Raw genomic sequence first — 23,822 nt, forward strand, 5'->3', positions numbered from 1 at the left:
TTTTGAACAATTTCCTCTGAAAAATCATCTTGTTAATTCTAAATTAATTATTTTTTTACTGCTGATGTCTTCTTCAAGCTATGTATTTGTTTATTTGTTTTTTCGAGTGAGGCTGCAGTATTAGCAAAAAGATAGACAACTTGTACTGGAGTAAAATTAGGATGACTGCCCTCCTCTATGTTAGAACATGGCTCTGAATTTCTGAATTTTTTTTTTTTTTTTTTTTTTTTTTTTGTCAACAGCATTTTTGGATAAACATCTATTGTAGTGGAATTTTTATCAGGGGAAATAAAGTTCAGTACAATAAATTTGAATGTTACAAAAAGTAAAGTTTAAGTAAAGAAAAACTGTTAAATATTCCATTTCAACACATGTCAGAACAAGATCAAGCATGTGAGTGTTTATTTACATCTATCTAATAGTGATTAAATTTGTTATTATGTGTTGAGGCAGTAATTATCTACATGTATATTAAGGTCACCCACTATGATGACTTTATTTGCAATAAGAACTACATCAGACAGAAAGTCTGAGAATTCAGTTAAATACTTAGAGTAGGGAATCAGAGGACAGTAAACAATAAAAAAACAGGACTGGTTTTTGACTTCTTCACTTTAGATCATTGATGCTAAGAGTGGGGCTCTCAATTGAATTAAAACTATGTTTTATATGTATTTTATACTGAGGGTGAGTTGAAATAAAAATTAAAATAAGACCATTTTAAAATTAATGAGGTGTGACCTAACACCGAAGGCTTGTGATGCAAAGTTAATCTAGTTATGTGGTTTTATCTATTTCCCATTTTATTATCTTTCTATGTAATCACACCAAGATTTGAAACATATCATATTTGAAGAGTCTGGCTTGTGGATATTATGTGTAATTTCCAAATACTATATTTTCCTGGCTGACAAAACCAAGAGAATGATCCGAATAACCCACCCCCTTTTGACTACACTGATTTTATTGTGTAGGTTTTATGTCCTGAAAATGACAACTATATTATAACTTTGATTTAAACTTCTAAACATGTTTAAAGCTTGTTGCACTGCCTCAAGTTGAAGAAAGAATAAATTACTGCATGTTGTAAGATGACATTTTCCAAAACCAAGAGCTGTAAATTCTAATGCCTTTGTCATCGTGAGCTTTCATCCTTTGCTGCTGGGTTGACTAAAATAATCTTAAAATCATATCAGTCATCTTGACTTAATCATCCACAGAATCTAAGATATTCTCACAAAGATTCTTGATACTAAGAATAGTCTCTTTTACATGCTCCCCGCAGAGATACCATGTGTTGCAGGGTTTTCATATTTCTGATCAGAGTTGTGTACATCTGCTGTCAGGTAAAGATGTTTTTCCTGGTCTTCTAAATTCCAACCATGTTTATTTTTATTTTATTTACATAGATAAAACGTATGCATTTAAATTTAACATAAAATTAAATTACTTCCATATAATTTGGTTTTCCATGTTCTCTATGTTGCAGAACCTTGCAGCAGGTACTGTAAGTCTCTTGGCTGCACTGTTATATATAAAGTATTGAAATACCTCAGAAATGTATCTACTCTCTTCTCTCAACAGCTCATCTTACATCAATTTATTGATTTCAGTTCAAAAAACCTGCTATATGTGTAAAAGAATAACACATATATACATCTTGTTGTTGTAGATGTCTGCATTGCTGGGCTGATGGTAGCAAGTTATGTCACACAAAATCCTCAGACAACTCTGCCAGTTCTGAATACAACAGCTAACTTGCAGGTGAACACTACCCACGAAGCTAACAACTCAGTGACCCTCTTGGAAAATGAACTAGGAGCAGGTACTGTACCACATGGAGCACTTCGTTCTTCCAGTTGTTATTTTAAACTATGATGGGGGTCAAAGTAAGGGCTTGCTTGAAAAGAAATTTTGAAACTTGTTCTCATATTAACAATTGTAAACAAATGTTATTTATGTCAGAACAGCAACTAATGCAAATGTTTGCAATCACACAGTTCTAATCAGTGGATCAGTTATACTGACTTCAGGCACCTGGGATAAAAATAAAACTACCCACGTACGTCTTACTCTCATTCTACTTAAAGACTAACACATTCCTACAAGTTGTTTGGCAGTGCTCAAATACTCAAATGCGCTTTTTTTTTTAAGCTTCAAAATGCCTTACAAGGACTGAAGGGCTTTCTGTACCTGAACATAACTGGTCAAAGGTATTGTTTGTTTTTGTTATTATTTTTGCATTGTAATCAAATTCTATAAAACAAGACATTAGGAGTTGACAGGTTAGACCAGGTGACTAACCTGGTCTAATTATAGAAAGAAGGACAATATTTATTTACATGGAGTCAAACACTCTGATAGTGAGTGTTTCAGAAATGATGTGATTGTACATCAGAATTGTAAAATAGATACAAATATAAGTGTTGGTACCTGAATAAAGAAACACAAATGTCATTGAAATAACTTGAAACTGACAAAAGCAATAATACATCTAAAAAAAATACTCATGAAAATCATACAATGCTTTTCAGATGTGATTCAACAAAAGCATTTAAAAAACGAACAATTAAGACAGGCCCGGGCAACAACCCTATTTTGTTGAAGAAGTTTTTGAGGGAATCACTGCAATCAAGCAATTTCTAGGTATTTTGGCCTGCACGCAAACTGCACCAGCTGTCTCAGGTCCCTTCAAGGTCTTCTCCAAACTGTATATTTCTGCACTTCCCACAGAGCAGATGTTCAATATGATTTAGATCAGGACTCATAGAGGGCCTCTTCAGAATAGTCCAATGTTTTGCTCTTAGTCATTTTTGGTTGTTTTAGCTGTGTTTTGAGTCATTGTCCTTTTGGAGGACCATGACTTGTGCCTGAGATCAAGCTTTCTGACACCGGGGAACACATTTTGCTCCAGAATACTTGAATAGTCTTGAGGTTTCATTGTATACTGCACAGATTCAAAAGACCCTGTGCCAGATGCATCAAAGCAGCCCCAGAACATAACCAAGCCCCGTCCATGTTTTACAGTGAATTAACGTTCTTTTCTTTGTATGCTTATTTTTTGGTTCTGTGAACATAGAAGTGATGTGACTTGACAAAATGTTCTAGTTTTGTCTCACCTGTCGAAAGGACAGTTTCCCAGAAGTTCTGTGCTTTGTCAACATTAATTTTTTCTCTTTAGTTTGTTCTAAAACATTTATCTGTGAACTCAAAAAGCAATGTATGATTACATATTTGTTTTTATTATTACTTAATCACGTTCAAGTTATTTAAGTGAGTGGGTTTTTCTTCATTAAGATAAATTATTAAATTGAAGTTTAGACATACAATATATGTGCAGTATATTTTTTTGCCTCACTGCCGAAGTAAATTAAATAGCAATTCACATAAGCTAAAAATCATTCTAGCTTGAAATTTTTATATGACTCCAATTCATGTATCTATAGAGACCAAATGGAAAAGGGGAAACAAAAGTCACAATTTAAGTTGTCATGAAAATAAATACATACATTTTCCATGTAAGAATCCAAATAAATATTTCCCATGTTTATAAACAATTATCTCCAAACCTTTAAGGCGGAACAAAAGGACTGCTGACTTTGAGGCAGCAGTCAGTGTGAAATTTGCAACTTCTAGACTTCAAGGAATAGTGAATATCCTGGAAACCAGTTTCCCAGCTGTAATTTCGGTCAACACCTTAGGTCAGTAAAAAGATCATGATGATATAAATCAGAAATGTAGTTGTTAGCTATGAACTGCATGCTCTCTACAGTTTAAGCCTTTATTTTGACATTCATACATAACTTTTTCCTGTTCTCTTTCTATTTTCAACATGATGTGGTTCTACTGAAAACTCAACACAATCTTCTTTCAACTACAACTGGTTGTGAGAGATTGGTTCATCAGATTAGACTGATAGGCTGACATGATAAATTGACATTGCCTACTTTTTTTAAGTAACTAGAATTACTATATTGTGGTTAAATCCCTACGCCAGCCATTTCGGTCCAACGCGTGTTTGTGATAGATGTAATAAAATTCTTTTCTGAGACACAGCATTGAAAAAAGTGACGTCACAGTGACTTTTTGAGCCTTTCCAATTCAAATAGACTTTCCCAATTCCCACTAGAAGCTGAGTACATGTCAGAGAACATCTTATCCAACAGAAGAAATCAAGATCAAGAAATGGATTCCTATTTTTATGAAATTGCTAAAATCTAGTTACACTGCATCTGGTGTTGATTTTATGTGCAGTCACTGTATAACCACATTTATTACAGTCTCCTGTAAGTCTATATAGAATTGAACATAAGGCCCTCCTCAGTTGCTATCAGTGCCATAGATTTACCTTAGTAGCAAAAGTCATGGTACCTACGTATACTATTACTATATTGCTTGTTTCTGATATTGTTGTCTTCACACAGGAATGGTCACCATACTGTCCCCAAACACTACAGTGTGCTATGAGTGCAGCCCAGTGTTAAAATGTACTTTTGAGGAGGCGACAGACAGTGCTGGCTGGACCATGACCCACAATGGTCAGAACTTTGAACTCAACAATGGTACTGTGGTCCAACTGGACAAAAACTGTACCACACCAGAATCCAACTCTTGTACTGCACTTACACTCAATAATGTCACAGGTGCCTGGGCAGGCAAGTACAGAAGTTTCACATTCATGTTTTTTTCCATAAATTAAAAAACACTGGCAAACCTCTGTTCAGTTCATTAACATCTTGCAAGCAGATATATTATAATTCGAGTGATTATTTGTTGATCTGGAGTTTTTTAATTACATCTTCCTTTCCCTGTCAATCACCAGTGTCACAGTGTCAAGCACAGTAAATTCCAGTTTAGCTATATGCAGTTTAACTTCAAATCTATTTTTAGGTATCTATGAGTGTAGATTCACCAAGGGTTCAGTGAGACACACAGCCAGGACACAACTGAATGTGGCACTCCTCCCTGATGTGATCAGCATAGTGACTAGTCCTTTCAAAGCCGACTGTTCACAACAGCAGACTGACAGTGTTAACATTAACATCTCTATCACCATCCCACAAACTACAGAGAGCTATGAGGTTTGGTGGAGCTACAGTGGTAAAGTGGAAAATCCTCTAAATAACACATGTAAGTTGTTTAGAGATACTACAGTATCTCTAAAATGTATCTCTTGACTTTATTCCTGTTTTCTACAGCACAGCAGCATGTTTCTTTAACTGATGCCAGCAGCCAACACAAATGAAATTTAACTACATTCTTTCAAGATAATTGTAATACCATTCAGAACCATTAACCATAACCACTGAAACTAATACCCTCCTTTCATTACAGCTTATAATGATTCCCTGGTCTATACATTCACTGCTCCCATCAGTTGCAAGAAAACCTCTGATGCACAATATGTTGATGTAACTTTTGAAAACACCAAAGGCCAAGAAAGAAGCACAAGAGTGGACATCCCAGTGATTTATGGTCTTTAAGGTTTTTTTTGTTTTGTTTTGTTGTTTTTTTTAGATTGTACCTGCTTTAATTTAGTTTAGTCAGTAGTATAATATTATATCCTCTATAGTCAGAACACTTAATGTCTTTGTTTGGAATTACATAATTTTGGTCTGTCTACGCTAACATGAACTAATGATTGCCTACATTTTTCTGTAAGTGGGTAGCATATTTTGCAGTGCGGATGTGACCGATGGAGACCTCTGGCCAAAAACCCCAGCTGGAGCCACTGTGATAAATCGGACGTGTGCAGATCACAGAGTTGGCTATAATTCACGTACTTGTATTGGCCCTGACTGGCAGCCGGTCTACTACAACTGCATCAACCAACAGTTGGACACACTTTTAAATAAAGCAAATGTGAGTATGGACTTACAGCTGACAGCACTCCGTGACATTATAAGTTTCTAGTTGACCTTTGTATTAATGATTTCCATGCAAATAATAAGCATCGAACTTGTAAAAAAAAAAAAGAAAAACAATAATAATAATAATCTAACAATTCCTTGTTCAGGTAGTACAAACACAATATACTTCTGTCCCTTTAGCAAGTAACCTTTTGGTATACCGAGATGAACTTAGCTGACAAGATGTTGAAAACTAATGGTTTTATTCTGAAATAGTTGAAAATCTGATGTCTTTATTAGCTTCCATATGAGACTTCTAGCTTGCAAATGTTTATTGAAAAGCTCACGTTACTGTTTGTTAGCAAAATTCAGTATAACAAAAAACACCATTTACGTCTGAGGGTCCCCCAGGTGGGGGACCTGGAGAAGCATTTTACAAACACAGTGTGAAACAATGCACTAACCACAAAAGAATATCATTTTGCTGCACATTAAATTAAACAGAAGAACCTGGGCTAAAAGTATATATAAATGTTTTATACATGCATCAAATACAGCTCAAATGCCAAAAAAAAAAAAAAAAAACATTTTTGCACCACTTTGTTGTCTTGGAAAATTGTCTTGGCTGTAGTAACTAGAAGTGTCTGGAAGAAGTCTGGAATAAAAAAAAGTCAGTTGTGAATGCAGTTCAATTATATGTCATTGTGAATCATTATCTACAGACAAATGATTGTCTAATGTTGCCACCATAGATTTGGCTAAATGTTTGCCAGCACCACTTACTCACAACCTCTGTTTGTCAATAACCTGTGATACTACGCACACTGCAATGTCAAGTGGGTTTGACACCAAAATACAGTAAATGCTTATGGATAGGTTATGTACAAATTAAGAAGGTTGGGGTTAGGAAAACACCATGTTTCAACCATCCACCCACCCCAGCCTCCTCCTTACAAGGACTTTTATACTTACACTTGCATTTACAAGAAAGAGTAAATGAACTGTTTTCAAATTCCTGTTTTCTGCATAAATTGGTCATGATATGTGATGATATCTTCACCAAAGACGCAATATTTTTAAGCTGATGAAACACAATCAAGATTGGGCATTTCATATTGTCATTGAACACACTCAGTAAGCATACAGAGTGATGACGTGACAAAGTAGGTGTAACACATTTTCAGTAACTGGTTGAACCCTTTTTGGCAGCAGTTATGTCAAGCAAGCACTTCCTGTGCTGTGGAATGCATCTGAATAATGTCCAGGAGGAACTTTGGACCATCTCCATTACAGATTAACATCAGCTCAGCCATATTCTCAGAATGTCTGAGAGATGTAAACATTTTTTTTCATGACATTCCACAGAATATCTATTGGGGTTAGGTGTGGGTTTTAACCAAGGCACTCCAAACGGTGGATTTTGTGTGCCTGAGGTCATTCTGTAAAAGATTTACTTTGATGTTAAAGGTTATTGTCATGCTGCATCACCCAGATTTTTCTAAGCTTCAGCTTATGGACAGCCTCTCTTGCATTATCCTGTTGTATACCTTGATAAAACTAAGAAATCATTCTCCCTACCACAATGACAGGCAGTCCAAGTAAATCATGATGCTCCCTGAACCACACTTGGGATAATTTTTTCATCTTGGTACGCGTCTCTTATGACTTAAATAACTGGACCACTGTGAAATTATTATTTTCAGTTGATTCATAGTTCTCAAAGTTATAACATGTATTACTCCATATTAAGCAAACTGACATTTCGGACATGTAGAAACCATCAGAAACCATCAGTTCTGTTTACTTCAGTTAGTGTGCAGCATCAATTAACTTAAAATTATATTGTGTGTGCTATTTTGAGGCCGTTATATGGTAAATACGGTTTCACAATCAATTCAATTCAAACAATATGGAAGAAGGTTGAGTGAACTCTAAAATTATAACCATGTAACAAAAGCATTTGTGCTTTTATGGAGAAACTGTGTTTTCTGTTTCCAGAACTTCCTGCAGGGACTCGGGGCAACACAGGAGGGAGCCATGAACATATTTCAAGAACTTATGAACAACTCTGCATCTGCTTCCAGTGACAATATTGCCGACATTACTGCATCCATTAACATTTTTACCATAATGGCCAATGCATCAAATAATATTTCCTTGCAGGAGGAAGTCTTGCCTGTAAGCCACCACTGATTACCAATACCTTAATAGTACTAGATAGAGTTTCGACTTCTCAGCACAAAATCAAACTTGGGTTCCTGGTTGTTTCCAAAGGCTTTAACAGATGATTTCTTATTATCACGTCAACTCCATGTGAAATTGCTGTCACTTTAGAAATCGCTCAGTCCTCACATTTCAATTCAATCAGTTGTCAGGACTCTTTAAACCTTATTTCTTATGATTATCTCTTATAAATGACAATGTATGATACCATTGAGGTGTGCACCTTCTGCTAGTTAACTAGTGAAGTAGTTAACTAGCTTAACTAGTTAACTAGCTTAACTAGTTTCTGTCTGCTAAAAAGATAGGTCTGTTTTGATTTTTTGTTGTTTTTTTGTTTGTTTGTTTGTTTTGTTTTGTTTGTTTGTTTGTTTTTTGCCTTTAACCTTAATAAGTTGTGATTTAAATTGGATTTTTAAAGTACTCATAAAGCTCTCTAAAACTCTTGTGTTTTGGGCTAACATAAAGTTCAACATGTGAGAAAAATTGTATCTTGACATTGATTTTCTGATATTTTCTTTTCTTTTAGAATTTTATCAATGCAGCAAGTAATTTGTTGAGCAAGACCTGGAATGCCGTCAACACATCTACTCTTCATAGCATGTCATTAGATTACCTTCAATCTCTGGAGGCTCTGGTGAGAAATATTAAGTTCAACAAAAGTCAAGGAGTCATCAGTACAAACTTACAACTCAAATTCTGTTCCAGTAGTGAATGTAATTTGTTTGTGTTTGATGTTGGTGTAAATATGAACAAGACCAACGGGACACTGAAAACTGTTGCTGTGAAAAATCTAACGGATAGATTAAGAAACATCTACAGCAACATGACATCTACCAGCCTCTTATTATCAGCCACACTGGAGGACAACAATGATCCATCAGTAAGAATAGGACTGAATTTCCCCAATGACCAGCTGAAAAACACTAAAGAGTGGAACAGTTCAGTTGAAGGATGCAGTGTGTTGATTTATAAAAACCACACATTGTGTGGGTGCAGCGTAGGGAATTCATTGGGATCACTTTTATCCAAGAAAGGAAAATCTAAATTTGCCGTAACCATGGATATAATCACCAATGTGGGTCTGGGTGTATCCGTCTGTTGCTTGCTCATCCTCCTCATCATTGAATCTCTAGTGTGGTCGGCTGTGGTCAAGACCAATCTTTCACATTTCCGTCACACAGCGATGGTGAACATCGCCGTGTTCCTCTTGCTTGCTGACGTCAGTTTTTTGGCTTCTACATCTCCTGATATTCTCTCTGAGACCTGGTGCCTAGTGTTGACCGTATGTAAACACCTGTTTTATTTGGCCATGTTTTGCTGGATGCTGTGTCTGAGCGTCATGCTCGTCCACCAGCTCATCTTTGTCTTCAGCCCACTGAGGAAAAGAGTTTTCATTGTCTTCTCCAGCTTTGTGGGCTATGTTTGCCCGGTGCTCATAGTGGGATCCAGCTATTTATACGCCTACTACACCAATAGCCCCTACTATGATAAGGAAACGTGCTGGCTAGTTTTTGAAAGACTCATGGTGGGCTCTATGCACGCTTTTCTTCTCCCTGTGGGAACAGTTATTTTCACAAATATCATTTGTATATTAGTTGTTATTGTTAAACTGGTGAAGTCCTCTGTCCTACATATCAGCAATACAGAAAACAAAGACACAGCCAAAAGCATCCTAAAAGTTGTTGTCGTTCTAACACCTGTCTTTGGAGTAACATGGATTATTGGCTTCTTTGAACTCATGTTGAGCCCAGACCATCCCATGCATGATGGGGTTGAGTTCTGTTTCATCATCCTCAATTCCTTTCAGGTAATTTGACAGCAACCTTTACACCAAACATAATGTTGACATTAGGGCAGCACCAATCCTATAGTAGTATCATAGTACCTATCTATATAATATATAATCTCCCAATGCAAATAATCAATCTGATAACAGTGGCACAAGACAAGACATAAGAGCCTCAAATTAACTTGTTAAACATTAGAGTGGCAATGTGGTTAATGACAGTAAAGGGATTAATAAGGTAGAAGCAAGTAAAATGCATGAAATAATAAAGTGATATGTCCGGTTTGGTCGCATCAACTACTCATTATCAATTATGGCCAATATTGGCATTACTCGATAACATCAGATACTGACATCTGATAACATCTTGTTTTAATACAGAAAACTGTCATTGAACTTTAACCACGTATATAAAGAAATGCTAAACAATGAGATGTACAATATTTTATACAGTAATTTTTTTCTGTTTCAGGGTGTTTTCATTTTGCTAACAGGTTGTTTTACAGAGCAGAAGGTAGGTTTGTCATTTTATCAGCAGGCTCGATGTCTAGTGGTCACAAGCACAAAGAATTGAACTATTGCAACAAACCAACAATGCCTTGATGCTGCAATATTTACCTACTGTATGTCATGGGAGGCATGGGTTTCACTCCTGGGAGCTTATCAAAAGATTCCACCAATGGCCAAGCATGTTGTCAATAATTGTGTCAACAATTGTGTTGCTTACTATTTAACAACTATCCAATTTATAACAAACAGGTTAGACAGAAACTGTTTAAGATCATCATGAGGATTTTACCAGTAAGTGTAGTCTTCATTCAAAATTAGACTTTTAAACTCATGGAAATGTGCGTAATAACTCTGTTTGCTTCTACTTTCAGGAAAAAATAAAACTGAAAAGGAAAACCACAACTAATTTGACTTCGGTTACATTAACTTAAATCAAGACCAAGGTCAGTGATATGTTGTTAATAATAATAATAATCTCATTTATATGTGTGTCCATGGAAGATACTTCAGTGATACAAAATAAGTAAGCAGGTTTTCATAATGCTTATGATGTTCACCATGTTAGTAACTACTTATGCTGTATATGCAACTTAGAACTAAACACAAATAAATAATAAATAATACCATACCCGTAAGCTCCAGCTGTGATTTCCATGCACAAGTCAGCCAAAGATTTGTAATTTTAAAACTCTTTTAGAACACAGTTAAGAATAAAATACAGCACCATAGTTGTAGAATTTATCTAAACCTGACCTAGAAATTATGATTGAATTAATTTAAACTGTTTTACATTTCTAAAATATTCTAAATATTCTAAAACATTAGCTTCCCCCTGTCACTCGTGGATCACATATGTCATATGTAATCCTAAGATATTTTTACTTTTTACAGATTTTTAAGCAAATTTAGTTTTTATACTGATGATTTACCCAGTGTTAGTTTTCATGCTGAACCCAGTCTGATAATCTTCTAAATAATCATCTCTACATTTCAGATTGTGAAGATGGAAACTCACAATACATGCATGCAGCTCTGCTTAAAGCCTACAAGAGAAGACATCTAGGAATTTATTTTGTGTTAGATTATAGATCATAGATAGTTACAGATAAGTAGTTGTTTTTTTTAAGCTTAATAAATGGAACTAGTGTCTCTGCAATGTTTTTTGAATTGTTGATGATTGTATCGTAGCAGTCCTTCACACATTAAATCACATCCTGCTTTCCTGCATTATATGCAAATAAAGTTAATGAATCTATTAAGACACCATTTATTCTTTTAAAAATAAATGCAGAGGACATGTTAGTTCTCTAAAATGTGTTTGACTGAGCTCTCTTGATGACAGTCAAGATGGCCAGAGTCAGAACTACAGTCCCAGCTGCACCACCAACCAGCGCTCCCACAATGCCTCTGTTCAAGTTCATTTGGTCACATCTTTTACCAGTGTAGTACATAGTCTGACTTGTTGCACACCTGAAAAGGAGAAAACAGACACATATGTTTTTATTATGAACATTTCTTTCATAAATCATGATTAAATGCTCTTAACAATAAGTGAACTTTACCATTAAAAAGGTTAATTCCCCAACATGATAATTGTGGCCAGTAAATGTGAGTGGCTAGTGATGTCGGAAAACCAGTAGCCACATTAGCTAATGTGCAAAAAACTTAATGTCAAACCATGGACTCATGGCTCTAGTTTTATAGTTACAGCGAAAACAAGAAAATAAAAAATCTATCTCTAAAAGTGGGCACACAACCTGTTGTGTCAACTCCAGCTTTAGCCCATCACTAATTTTAACCGTGAAAGTTAATTTACTGTAAATTGATTTAAAGTGACAGTGGAAAAAAATTGTCCTCACTTTTTCAAACATTGTGTCCATGTTTCGAAAAATAATAATCTAGTAATGAACATACTGTACACTTTACAAACACGCACCTGCAGGTGGCTTTCCCCTTGCCCTCCACACACACACCTCCATTAAAACATGGATTGGGATGACAGGGGTTGGCAGACCGTGCTTCTCTGTGTTTTGGAACGTCCTGTCTCAGTTTCACCATGTTCATTGGCTTTCCGTCTGTAATATCATTGTTTCCGTTGGTTGGTATCACCGGTACCTCAGTCTTGATCAGGTGGGTTAAATCTAACAATAAAGGTAAATTTTAAAAAAAGGTTAAAAGCTTACAATAGCATGGCAAGCTTGAAATATAGGAGAAAAGAGAGTGAATATTTAAAGTTGTGTGTTGTATCAGAAATTAGAGCATAAATTGATCTAAAATGAAATTTGACAAATCATGATTAGAAATACATTTAAAAATAGTTGGTCAATGTGAGCATGTTAAGAGATAATATTTTCTGTCCTCACCATTGAAGTCAGCAGTAATGATAAGGTCGTCGTTCTTAAGGAAGCTCCGTCTGCGCAGATGCTGGTGAGAAATGAATGTGCTCCAGCCAAAGTCTGTACCGCGGTGGCACTGGCAGCTGTCATCCCACGTTGCTCCTGATGTGGCTGTTGGTCTGTTCCAACGAGCGTCAGCATCTGAGGTGGAAATCAGTAAAGACAAACATTATCACTGCAACAGAAGGCATTTGTACCACATCTGGATTTGTGGTGTTACAGATGGATTGGTTTGAGTCAAACCACTACACGTGAAAGGGGCCCTAACCATATATCAACATTAAGCTTTTCAACTTAAAAAAACTCATAATTCTTAGATTGCTATGATTGAAGCCTACCTGTGGTGAAGCTTCTTGTAGAAGACATTCTCAATTTGACATCTGGGTCCTGGTCCAAGGCAACAATGGTAACCTGCCTGTTCATGGCCGGCCACTCCATCACTGCATCATTTTCCCCACTGCAGAGGTGCATGGTCATGCCAACATAGTCGGAGTAGGCATCATCTCTTCCATTTGGGTAAACACTGATACCAAATGAGTAGCCCTCTGGATTGTAGAAGCACTCGCTTGTAAGTGGAGTGCCATTGGGAGTGGTGGCAAGGAGGCTGGTGAAATTGTGGATTTGCCAGACAGCACTGGGGCAAATGGTCTCAGTAAGAGTGATGTCATCAATTAAGATGGCGCCCGAGGAATTGGATGATCCTCTGATGCCTTGGAAGAAATAACGGAACTTCTCTGATACTTTGAGAGTAACGTGGGCAATTTTCCAGGCTTTGTCTCCATCACCTGGGAGACAAAATGCAGATGATTTAGCTTCCAACGTAATATTCATGTCTTAAAATCATGTAATAAAAGTTCTAGTGCAACACTGAAAGAAATAATAGTTGAAGGTTTAGCATAAGTTGTGATCTTGGCATTTAAGAATGACAAAATACCGGTGATGGTGTGGATTTTCTTGACATTGTGTACAGTCCCCGTCCCATCATCAGTCCTGACCCATATCACCAGTTTGTCCCCAGCTGCTCCCGTCATCTTGTAGAAGAAGTTCAGGCACTGTTCATGTCTTTTGGGGTACAGAATTCGTGACTCGAGCAAGGCACTGCTGCCAACCACACCGGAAGATGTGTCAAACTTCATGAAGTAGCCAGAATCTGAAAAAAAAAAGCAGTGATCAGTACATATTCTGGTAATGACCCCTTTTCACTGAATTTACTGTAACTGTACAGTATTTTTAATTTTCTGTACTATAAAATCCTCTTTTACTCAAAATCCCAATATTTGTATTCATAAGAAGCAAAAAAAAACATGTTAGAACTTATTTATAGATTAATATAATGTGGTTGTAAAGACTTATAAAATATATATACTTGTATATACTTATTAAATATAATAAGTATATAGGTAGACTTTAGGTATATATTTATAAATAAATTATATTTAGATGCCAGGGCAGAATGTCTGTCTGTATATGTATAAGACCTCTGTATAAAATATGTGGTGTGATAGACTCCATTGTTTGAATAAAAGATGTTTTCTTCAGTTTTCACTGAGATTAATGTTTGGTGTATCTAGAAAAGAGAATTTGACCAGTACCTCTGCAGCGCCCTGACAGTGTGTGATCGGTATCAGCAGGACTGCTCAACATCTGTACCCAATCTGCATTGTCATCCTCGTTCTGGATCATTCCACAGATGTTGTTTAGCTCAAATGAGCACTGGTCCAGAAGGGTGTGCGTGTTTGCTGCAACAAAACCGTGATCAAGTCACTCTACAAAGTTTAAAGTCAGGAATAATTAGTTAGCCACTGGCTTGATTGTAATGATTTAAAATACGCAATTAGGAACTTTATCCAAAAACAATATCTGAAGACATGAGGTAGATCATGAGTATACCAGGGGTTTTCAATCCTGGTCTTCCAACCATCTCAGCCCTCACCACAGGAGGAGGCACTCACCACAGTCGTACATGCGGTTGAGTCTGGTGATGTCTACAGCGCTGAAGTCTAGTCTCTGCCCTATGACATCATTAAAAAATGGTATGGTGGCTGTGATCGTGGGGATGCTTTCATTCTTGTTAAAAGACAGGGGCCTGTAGTGCATGATGGACTCGTAATCATATGGTGTGTTCAGGTCAGTGATGAAGTCATCCTCATACTTATTGAAATTGTGCTCCTTCCCTGTAAGGAGAGGGTAACACTGTCACTGACAAGTGGACAGTTAAGTATATAAACTCCTTAAACATTACTACTACGCAAAATGTTTTCAAAATGGCATATAGTCTTCTCACCATAAATACTAATAACTGTGGTCTTGAATATAACTAAGGTTAAGTATTGCTGACCCACCTTCTTCAATCTGGTCCCACCAGATCTTAACATAATCATCTCTGTCTGCGCGAGACTGTTCGTGGTAAAAGCCCAGAGCATGCAGGAGTTCATGCTCCACAATGGCCTTATTGTCACACCTCTCCCCAATGGACACATTCTGTCCTTTTTTATCATCCCCAACATATGACCAGCATCTGAAGTGACAGAATAGAAAATTCAACATTTAAGCTAATGAGCTTTAAACAGCATTTGATGCCTTGAAAGCGTGGCCCATAAAATTGCGCAACAGCCAAGATGGTTACTGAGACAATGCAAGAGCTCACCCAGAGAGCTTGGTGAAGGAGATGTAGGTGCTCTCACCCTCGTAGGGTTTGAAGTCCACGCAAGATCTCAAACGGTATTCCTCAAAAGCCTGGAGGATCACACCTTTAGCATTTAGCTCTGCAGCAAGAGAAATGACTGTCCCAGTCAGAAAATGTTTCACTTAATTATCAAAATTGAAATGTATTCCATGATGCACAGCGTACCTAATGAATCAGTTAATATAAAGGGAATGGGAAACTTCCATCTTCTCGTTTCATCGAGGATTGCATTTCTGCTGGGCTGCAAGACGCATTGACAACACAATATACAGGTTTTATGTTGTTGATAGACATAAACTTTATACAAACTGTACACTTACATTACCAGCGATGTCTCCCTCAAACAGGTGTTTTAACTCTAGAATTTAAAAAAAGGATTTTAGTTTGTATGGATATCATTTAACATAACATTTAAATGATATGACAGAAAAGTAAAAGTATACCTCTGTTGATTTCGGGTATGTCGTCCCTCAGTTCACCTGCATCTGCATTATCACCTGGAAGTTACATTTTAGTTAAAGCTAAAAAGTAACAGACAAAGAGCTTGTCTTATGAGCATATGAGCATTTAAAGGAAACCAACCATTGAGTGTCGGAGCAGCCAGCACCTGGCACACACAAAAAATAAATTTTTCTTAATTTAAGCCTTACATAGAAACATTTCTCTGAATTTCTTTTTGTAAGTACACGTGCATTTCGACAGCACTCTACCTTCACAGCCAAAAAGATGCCAATCAGCAAAGTAATCTTCAGCAAACTGTCTGTTGAGCCCATGTCTGTATCCAGGTAGACTTGTGTTCTTCTGCTGCCAGTACAAACACACCAATAAAGACAGCAATTGGAGAGGAACTTTGATCAGTGCTGTTGTGTTTAATAAGTAACAAAAATCTCACACGTGTCTTCACAGCTTGTTTAGATGCCTTATGATCAGGTGCTTGGCACTGAACAGTTGATGACAACAGTGCAACTGAGGCGACCGGAGGAGATTTGTGTCCAAACCACATCCTACTTTGTGCTGATTAAAGAAACTGTTTGTAGTTCAACTCCCTTGCAGTGTTTTGAGGTTTATTAATGTGATGATGCCTCCGAAGTGTTCGCTACAGCGCTTGATTTGGGAGTGAAGGTGAACTGAACACGGGACAGTTAATAAATTGCTGACAGCACCTCTGATACCTGATAACGTTCTCTATAACACCTTTATCTCACAACCACTGCACTGTAATGTCGATGCAGCTGATTAAGTTGATACTGAAGGAGCACTAGTTTTATAAAGTTCAGGGACAGACTTCAAAAGCAATATTCAAAGCTGAACCAACAGAGATCCCACATTTCTCTAGACACCGCTTACTTTTAAGCTTCTTTTTGTAAAACCCCTGTGTGTGTAATTACCAACAGTCTTCAAACTCCAGGTTTGTAACTCGAGCTTTTTAGACACAGTCTAAAATGTATTAGTTAGTATTAATTATTTCTCTTTCTTTCTTTCTTTCTTTCTGTATGGGTGTGTTTGTGTGTATGAGATCAAAATTAGAGAACAATTTCTGATATTTTTTTTTTCATAAATAAAATCTTTATTGCTCAACATTTGAAGGATTTTTAGTTTTTTGTTTTGTTTTCTTACTCTCTGCACTTACTCTCTGCATACAATGAGAGCGCCACTGCCATCTACTGTGCTGGATGTGCAATTACACTTTATTCGAGTACGGCCAAAAAGCACGTTTCCTGGGGTCACACGCGCCCCCCACTATTTGAGAAGCACTGAGCTAAAGTGTGTCCTGTAATTAGCATCACAGGTGTCTTCATACTTGTAACCAGTCAGTCTGCCTGTTTAAGGGTAAAAAGTGGTCACTGTGCTGTTTGGTATCATGGTGTGTACCTCACTCAACATGGACCACAGAAAACTAAAGAGAGAGTTGTCTCAGGAGATTAAAAAAATAACCTGGACAAACATGATAAAGGTAAAGACTGTAAGACCTTCTCCAAGCAGCTTGATTTTCCTGTGACTACAGTTGCACATATTATTCAGAAGTTTATGGTCCATGGGACTGTAGCCAACCTCTCAGGACTTGGCAACAAGAGGACAATCAATGACGAATTGAAGCAAAAGATAAAACTAATGTTAACCAAAGACACCAGAACAAAGAGATTAGAGATGAAGGTCAAGGTACATGAGTTTCAGATCACACCGTCAGTCGCTGTTTGAGCCATAGTGGATTTAATGGAAATGGATGACCAAAGAGAAACCTGTTGCACTCTTGAAAGCAAATCTTAATTTATTTTATTGACAAGCAACAAAGCTTCTCGGAGAATGTGCAAACAAAACTGGAATGTTTTGGTAAGTCACATCAGCTCTATGTTCACAGTCACAAAAATGAAGCATACAAAGAAAAGAAGACTGTACACTGGTTTACACTGGGTTACACTGGGAACGCTGTACATTGGGTTAAGGGTGCTATTATTTTTGTTAAGGTTTTTTTCAACTTCTATTAAACCACAATTGAAAAGCTGTGTGATTTGTATGACTTCTGTCAGTTTCAAGGTATTTCAGTGACTTTTGTGGGTTTTTCTTTCTTTAATGGAAGGGTACCAACAATGTTGTCTGTGTCTGTAAACACATAAGTCCAAGCTGAGATTATCCTGTTATCCAGTTTTATCAGGCTTCACTAGATGCTTCAGGTCTGCAGAAGATACAAGTTCTGTCTAATGTGTAAACTGAAATGACTATGTAAAATATGTGAAGTTCTTCATTACTAGTATAAAACAATTTGCCCGCTTATAAATAAAGACTGTTTTCTAATTGTGATTCATTTTAGCAATGGGCACATTCTGGCTTTACAAATTACCAACTTATTTAACAAAGACACAGTTTTTTAAAAAACACTAGAAATTCAAATTAGATAACCTTAACTTAGAAAAGTATCCATACCGACTGCCTTAAAAAAAACTAAATGGAACAGGAATTGTGTTTTGTATGAATGTAGCATTTTCTACAACTGAGAATTTCTCAGATGTATTTACTTGAATAACAATTCAGTTTACTGATTAAAACCATGTAAACCAGTTGCCTTCAAAAGACCAAGTAATTATTGCTTATGAAACCTCAAACATCCATTTTACATGTATTACTTTCTATGTCGCACAAAAATTCATGTATGTGCATGACCTTAGTGACTATACTAGTGACTGGGGAGCTCATCCAATTACATTATCAAAGTACAGGAATGGCATGACTGTTAATTTGTGTCTTGTTAGCTCAAAATAACTACTCCTGGGTTTTACAGTACCTGTGAAGACTGTATTGTTGTAAAAACAAAAAGAAGAACTGTGAGATTCCAACAAAAAAACAAACCTTATCTCTTAACAGCTCTTCTGAAATATATCGATTCCTGTTGTATTGCTGTGTTGAACCTACTACACGTTTTTTCACACGTGTTAAACAAGGATGCACAAGATTTGCCATTTAATTATATCTATCAATTCTAATTTTGTGGCCTCAGTGCCCATTTTAAGAAAGTGTCAGAAATAAACAGAAATCAATTTGTTGTTCAAATGAAAAAATGACAAACCTTCAAATCTTCTTATGTATACCGTATATGTTTAATGATATGCACATGATTATTATATGATTATAAGATTAGAACATAACATAAACATACATTCCACATTTTGAATATTATATATTATATTGTAATGTGCAGAATTCTGTGTCACAGCAGTTATCTTCCATCTTTTCTTCATCTTGTCGTGTGTTTTTCTTTTCTCAGCTGCATATGATTGTTTAAATGGGGGAAAAAAGTGAAATTTCATGTGATTATTAAGACTTGATGTAATCTTCACTTGTAAAGCAAAAAAGCAACTAATGTCTTACCTCAATTTTTAGCATGATGTCAATACACAATCTCATTCCTTTGGCTCAATGGGAACTTCAGTTTTAACGAGTGATGTTATATCTGTTGATATAGAAATAATTCAGAGAACTCTTCAGAACAGGACACTAGAAAGTAGAATTAATACACATTTTTGAAATATATTTCTAATAATACTGAATTTAGGCCACTAACCCTCAAAGTCAATGAAGATAATGAGGTCGTCATTTTTGAGGTAATTACGCCGTCTGAGGTCAAAGTGCTTGATAAAGTTCCTCCAGCCCCATGATTCACCTCTATAGCAATTACAGGAAGGGTCAAGCTTGCCCACCTTGGATGGATTATCCCAAAGCAACTTTCCATCTGATGCTAGAAAAAACAAAAAGACAGAACCATCATCACACCCAGTAATTCGAGGCCAAGACATTCATGCAAGCAGAATATGTCTATAATTTTGAGCACTTTAGAACAAATGTTATCCCCTTAAAACATGGACTGATATACATTCAAACATGAATATTCACTATGCAGAGGACAACAGAAAAGGAGTATTTACTTGTCACCATATCAGTAGTGAGGCTGCGGGCAGAAGACATCCTCCGCTTGATGTCTGGGTCTTGGTCCATCACCACCAAAGTGGCCTGTCTGTTCACCGCTGGCCACTGCAACACAACATCATTCTCCCCGCTGGCCAGGTGGAAGTACAGTCCAACGTAGTTCCCTGTGAAATCAGTGTAACTCGACAAAGGTATAACGCGGACACCATAACCATAGCCTTCAGGGCTGTAGAAACGAGGGCTGTCAATATATGTGTTGACATCAGCTGTTTCCATGATCTTGGAGAAGTTCTGGATCCTCCACACGGTGTTGGGGCAACGCGTCTCAGTCAGGCTGATGTCATCAATGTAGATGCCGCCGGCAGAAGCAGAAGGGTCCCCACGCACCGCTTGGAAAGCATAGCGGAACTTCACCCCGACCTCTATTGGCACATGGGCGATCTTCCATGTGTGGTCCGAGTCAGCTGGGTAACAAGAACAGGGACGAGATGACAAATCTTACTACGTGTGGTAGTAGTAGTGAAATGGTGAAGCAGTGAGAGTTTGCTAAACATTGGTTCTTACTCTTGCTGTTTACACTATAAAGGAACAGTTTTGAAATCTTGGATTTTTTCTTGCCAAGAACAAAATGAAAATCTCGTTATACTACTATCTCTGTTAAAGCCAAATTTAGACTCATAAGCTAAGTTAAGCTAATTACCTGCTGACACTTATGACATAATGACACAGTACCATTCACCACTGTGTGTGAGTGAAATTAGAACCTAACAGCCGTTTGTGTGCTCTATGACGTCCAAAGATAACTAGATTTGAATATCCTTTTTTGGCTTGGGAACAGGAAACAAATATTCAAATAAATATTTTCCTTAATGCAAAGCTGTGTATTCAGGCATATGCAGTTAACCTCCAGGAAGGAAATATGTAATATAAACATGGCCTTTAATAAATACCATTGAAGGTGTTTATTTTCTTCATTCTACGGATGGTGCCTGTGCCATCGTCCATTTTAGCCCAGATGACCAGCCTGTCTTCTTGGCTTCCTGTCATTTTGTAGAAGAACTGCAGGCACTGAAACTTCCTCTTAGGGTAGAGGGTTCGCGATTCAAGGAGAGCAGACTCCTGTGGTTTTCCAGTCATTGTGCTGAAGTGCATGAAGAAACCAGCATCTAGACAAAATAAGACAAGCTGTTATAGAAAGCAGCTTCTTCATGCTGTCTGAACTGACAAAAAAGACTAATTGACGAATTAACTTGAAAGAAATATGTTCATCTCTGACCTCTGCACTTCCCCAGGAGTGTGTGATCCTCTGCATCAGCCGTGCTCTTGGTATGAACCCAATCAGCATCATCAGTGGTGGACTGGATCATCCCGCAGATGCTGGCATACTCAAAGGCACACTGGTCCAGCAGGGTGAGGGGGCCCGCTGAAGTGGAGGAAGGTGAGGATTTATAGGTTTAGTCTGAATTTGTACCATTTTGAACACATTGATCCCTACATTCTTAATATTCTCTCTTCTCAGCTTTAAAAACTAAAAGAATTCAAAGCCAACATATACATACAGCAGTTGTACATCCTGTTGAGCCTGAGAGTGTCCATTTCGCTGAAGTCAAGGTACTGGCCAATGATGTTGAAGAATTCAGGGATTTTGGTGGTGACAGTGGGGATGGATGCATTCTTGTTGAAGGAGAAAGGCCTGTAATGCATGACGGACTCATAGTCGTATGCCGTGTTTTGATCAGTTATGAAGTCGTCATTGTATTTGTTGAAGTTGTGTTCAAGCCCTGCAGAAAACGTTATGGTCATTGAGTTTTCGCTACCAAACAAAATGACCTACTGTAAGGATTAGGCACGTGCTTGGCTATCATTGCTGGGTCGAAATGGCCTGTTCAACTAGACACCAATTTTATATCACTACTCCCAATAATAATGAAATATTATTGTTGCAGAACATAAATGATGAAAGAAAGAAAATAATGGGCCAAGATGCTCCTAGACACACAGTACCTGGTGTGACCTGATCTAGCCAGATGTCAACATAGTCGTCTCTGTCTGTGCGGGACTGCTCATGGTAAAATCCCAGAGCATGGAGAAGCTCATGCTCAATCACCGCTTTATGGTCACAGCCGGACCCGAGAGAGAGAATCTGACCAGTCTGCTGGTCACCAACACTGGAAAAGCACCTGGCAAACCAAACAAACAAACAAAACACACATAGAATAATAAGACTTTTGGATAATAAAAGCATTATCTCCAGCAAACAAAAAGGAAAGAAGCTCGAGCCATACCCCCCTCTCTTTTCAAACTTGATATAGGTCTTCTCTCCTTCGTAGGGTTTGAAGTCAATACAAGACTTCAGTCGATACATTTCAAAAGCCTGATGGACGCAACCCTTGGCGTTCAGATCTAAGGAGTGAGGGGAACAGCATTATGTGACTGTATGTACTTGGGAATTTTCAATTCGAAAAATGCAGTGTTCAGATTACAGTAAATTTGAATGTGCTTTTAACAACTCACCCAAATCATCCCCCAGGATGTACGGGATTGGAAACGTCCATCTGTATCTTTTGTCAATCAGTGCATTCCTTCCTTTCTGTAGCATAAACAAGGAGTTAGGGAAGAACTGTGACCATAAACCTAAATTGTGGCTAGTAATAAAATAAGATCCTATAAATACTGATACACAATCTATTAGATACCAGTGTTGATACTTAAAAGCAAAATAATTAACTATCCCATCAGCACAGCAGTGGTACAGTTTTGAAATACTTGTACTATGTTTGAGTATTTCCATTAAATAATTCTTTATACTTTATCAATCTACTACATTTCTTTCTTGACTATTTCTACTGTATCTCACCTCTCTAATTATATTTATTTATTTGTATTACTTCTATCATTCCCCTCTTCTGTATTTTTGTACCATACACCACATTTATTCTATTTTGAACATTTTGATTTGATTTTTGATGTACTGTTTATTGCTGTGGCACCTGAATTTCCCCTTCAGTGGATCAATAAAGTGTTACCTTATCTACATTTATCTGATAGCTGTAGATATCTGATTTCTCCTCCTACTGTGATGTAGTATCAGAAAATAGTTAAATGCATATGTACAGCAAGAGAGCAAAGTTGCCACTAAATGAGTAACAATGATAAGACTTTCATTAATCTACAAATATTATGACTCGGTAAAACATGTCAACTTACTGGAACTAAAATGTCCCCTTCAAACAGGTTGGCATCTGAACCTACACAACATGTACAAAACAGCTTTTGAAATATGTTGCCATCTCCAATACTATTCCCAGTAACAAGAAACAGAGTTTCTTTAGTATTTTACACATTATATCAGTGAATACACTATGACTACATTGAACATAATCCAAATGCTGTAGCTCACCCAGGTTTAGGATCGGATTCTCGTCCTCACCATTCTCATATACCTCTGTAAAACAAAACAGACGACAGTCTTTTCACACCTCTAACAACTTTTATTTCTTTCACTGAAGGCAATTTATTTTTTATTTATTTGACCTACCATGAACTTCAGAGGAAAGTGGTATCTGTAAAAAACAAAACCAAAAATGTTAAGTCATGGCACACAGTTACTGTGGGCATCACGCTCTCTAAAAATAACTAATAAATAAATACTTACAACGTAGGAAGCAGCCAGAGCCGCCAGTCCAAACAATAACAGCACTCTCTCCATCGTCGCGCTCAGTGTTGCAAAGTAATTATTGCTGCTTTGGTTTAAATGTGCACCCTGACAAGGCATGACCTTTGGCCCCTGAGGAAAGTGATACCAGTCATAACTGCAGGACTTTGACTTAGAATTGGTAATGATTGGTGGGTTTGTTTATCTGTGTAAGCTGTTTTTATACAGCCTGAGACTGTTATCAGGTTTATTATCTGATTTTGTTAGCATGTTTGATAGCTCCCTTAATTCAGAACTT

At 37.1% G+C, this 23,822-nt stretch overlaps 3 protein-coding genes across 3 annotated transcripts; 1 reads left to right on the forward strand and 2 right to left on the reverse strand.

Annotated features, from left to right (window-relative positions):
- Window positions 1–1,877: 1,877 nt before the first annotated feature.
- LOC113149608 (adhesion G-protein coupled receptor F3-like) lies at window positions 1,878–11,432 on the forward strand. Its single transcript, XM_026341818.1, has 13 exons — window positions 1,878–1,889; window positions 2,155–2,213; window positions 3,577–3,701; window positions 4,425–4,655; window positions 4,891–5,130; window positions 5,335–5,475; window positions 5,663–5,862; window positions 7,848–8,027; window positions 8,599–9,879; window positions 10,331–10,372; window positions 10,618–10,659; window positions 10,740–10,811; window positions 11,363–11,432. The coding sequence occupies exons 1-12, from the start codon at window positions 1,878–1,880 to the stop codon at window positions 10,797–10,799; spliced, it is 2,613 nt and encodes an 870-aa protein (XP_026197603.1). The 3' UTR covers window positions 10,800–10,811; window positions 11,363–11,432.
- A 63-nt stretch (window positions 11,433–11,495) lies between these two features.
- mep1a.2 (meprin A, alpha (PABA peptide hydrolase), tandem duplicate 2) lies at window positions 11,496–16,249 on the reverse strand. The gene is made up of 14 exons (XM_026340659.1): window positions 16,161–16,249; window positions 16,033–16,057; window positions 15,894–15,947; window positions 15,771–15,808; window positions 15,616–15,691; window positions 15,412–15,529; window positions 15,107–15,282; window positions 14,717–14,938; window positions 14,357–14,503; window positions 13,699–13,914; window positions 13,103–13,549; window positions 12,732–12,905; window positions 12,305–12,509; window positions 11,496–11,838 (listed from the first exon to the last, which is right to left on the reverse strand). The coding sequence occupies exons 1-14, from the start codon at window positions 16,221–16,223 to the stop codon at window positions 11,676–11,678; spliced, it is 2,124 nt and encodes a 707-aa protein (XP_026196444.1). The 5' UTR covers window positions 16,224–16,249; the 3' UTR covers window positions 11,496–11,675.
- A 3,065-nt stretch (window positions 16,250–19,314) lies between these two features.
- mep1a.1 (meprin A, alpha (PABA peptide hydrolase), tandem duplicate 1) lies at window positions 19,315–23,816 on the reverse strand. The gene is made up of 13 exons (XM_026341485.1): window positions 23,525–23,816; window positions 23,408–23,432; window positions 23,270–23,314; window positions 23,077–23,117; window positions 22,384–22,459; window positions 22,155–22,272; window positions 21,874–22,049; window positions 21,429–21,650; window positions 21,146–21,292; window positions 20,820–21,035; window positions 19,869–20,333; window positions 19,508–19,681; window positions 19,315–19,396 (listed from the first exon to the last, which is right to left on the reverse strand). The coding sequence occupies exons 1-13, from the start codon at window positions 23,642–23,644 to the stop codon at window positions 19,347–19,349; spliced, it is 1,875 nt and encodes a 624-aa protein (XP_026197270.1). The 5' UTR covers window positions 23,645–23,816; the 3' UTR covers window positions 19,315–19,346.
- Window positions 23,817–23,822: the final 6 nt, after the last annotated feature.

Source organism: Anabas testudineus, chromosome 24 (assembly GCF_900324465.2).
Source record: "Anabas testudineus chromosome 24, fAnaTes1.2, whole genome shotgun sequence".
Lineage (NCBI taxonomy): Eukaryota > Metazoa > Chordata > Actinopteri > Anabantiformes > Anabantidae > Anabas > Anabas testudineus.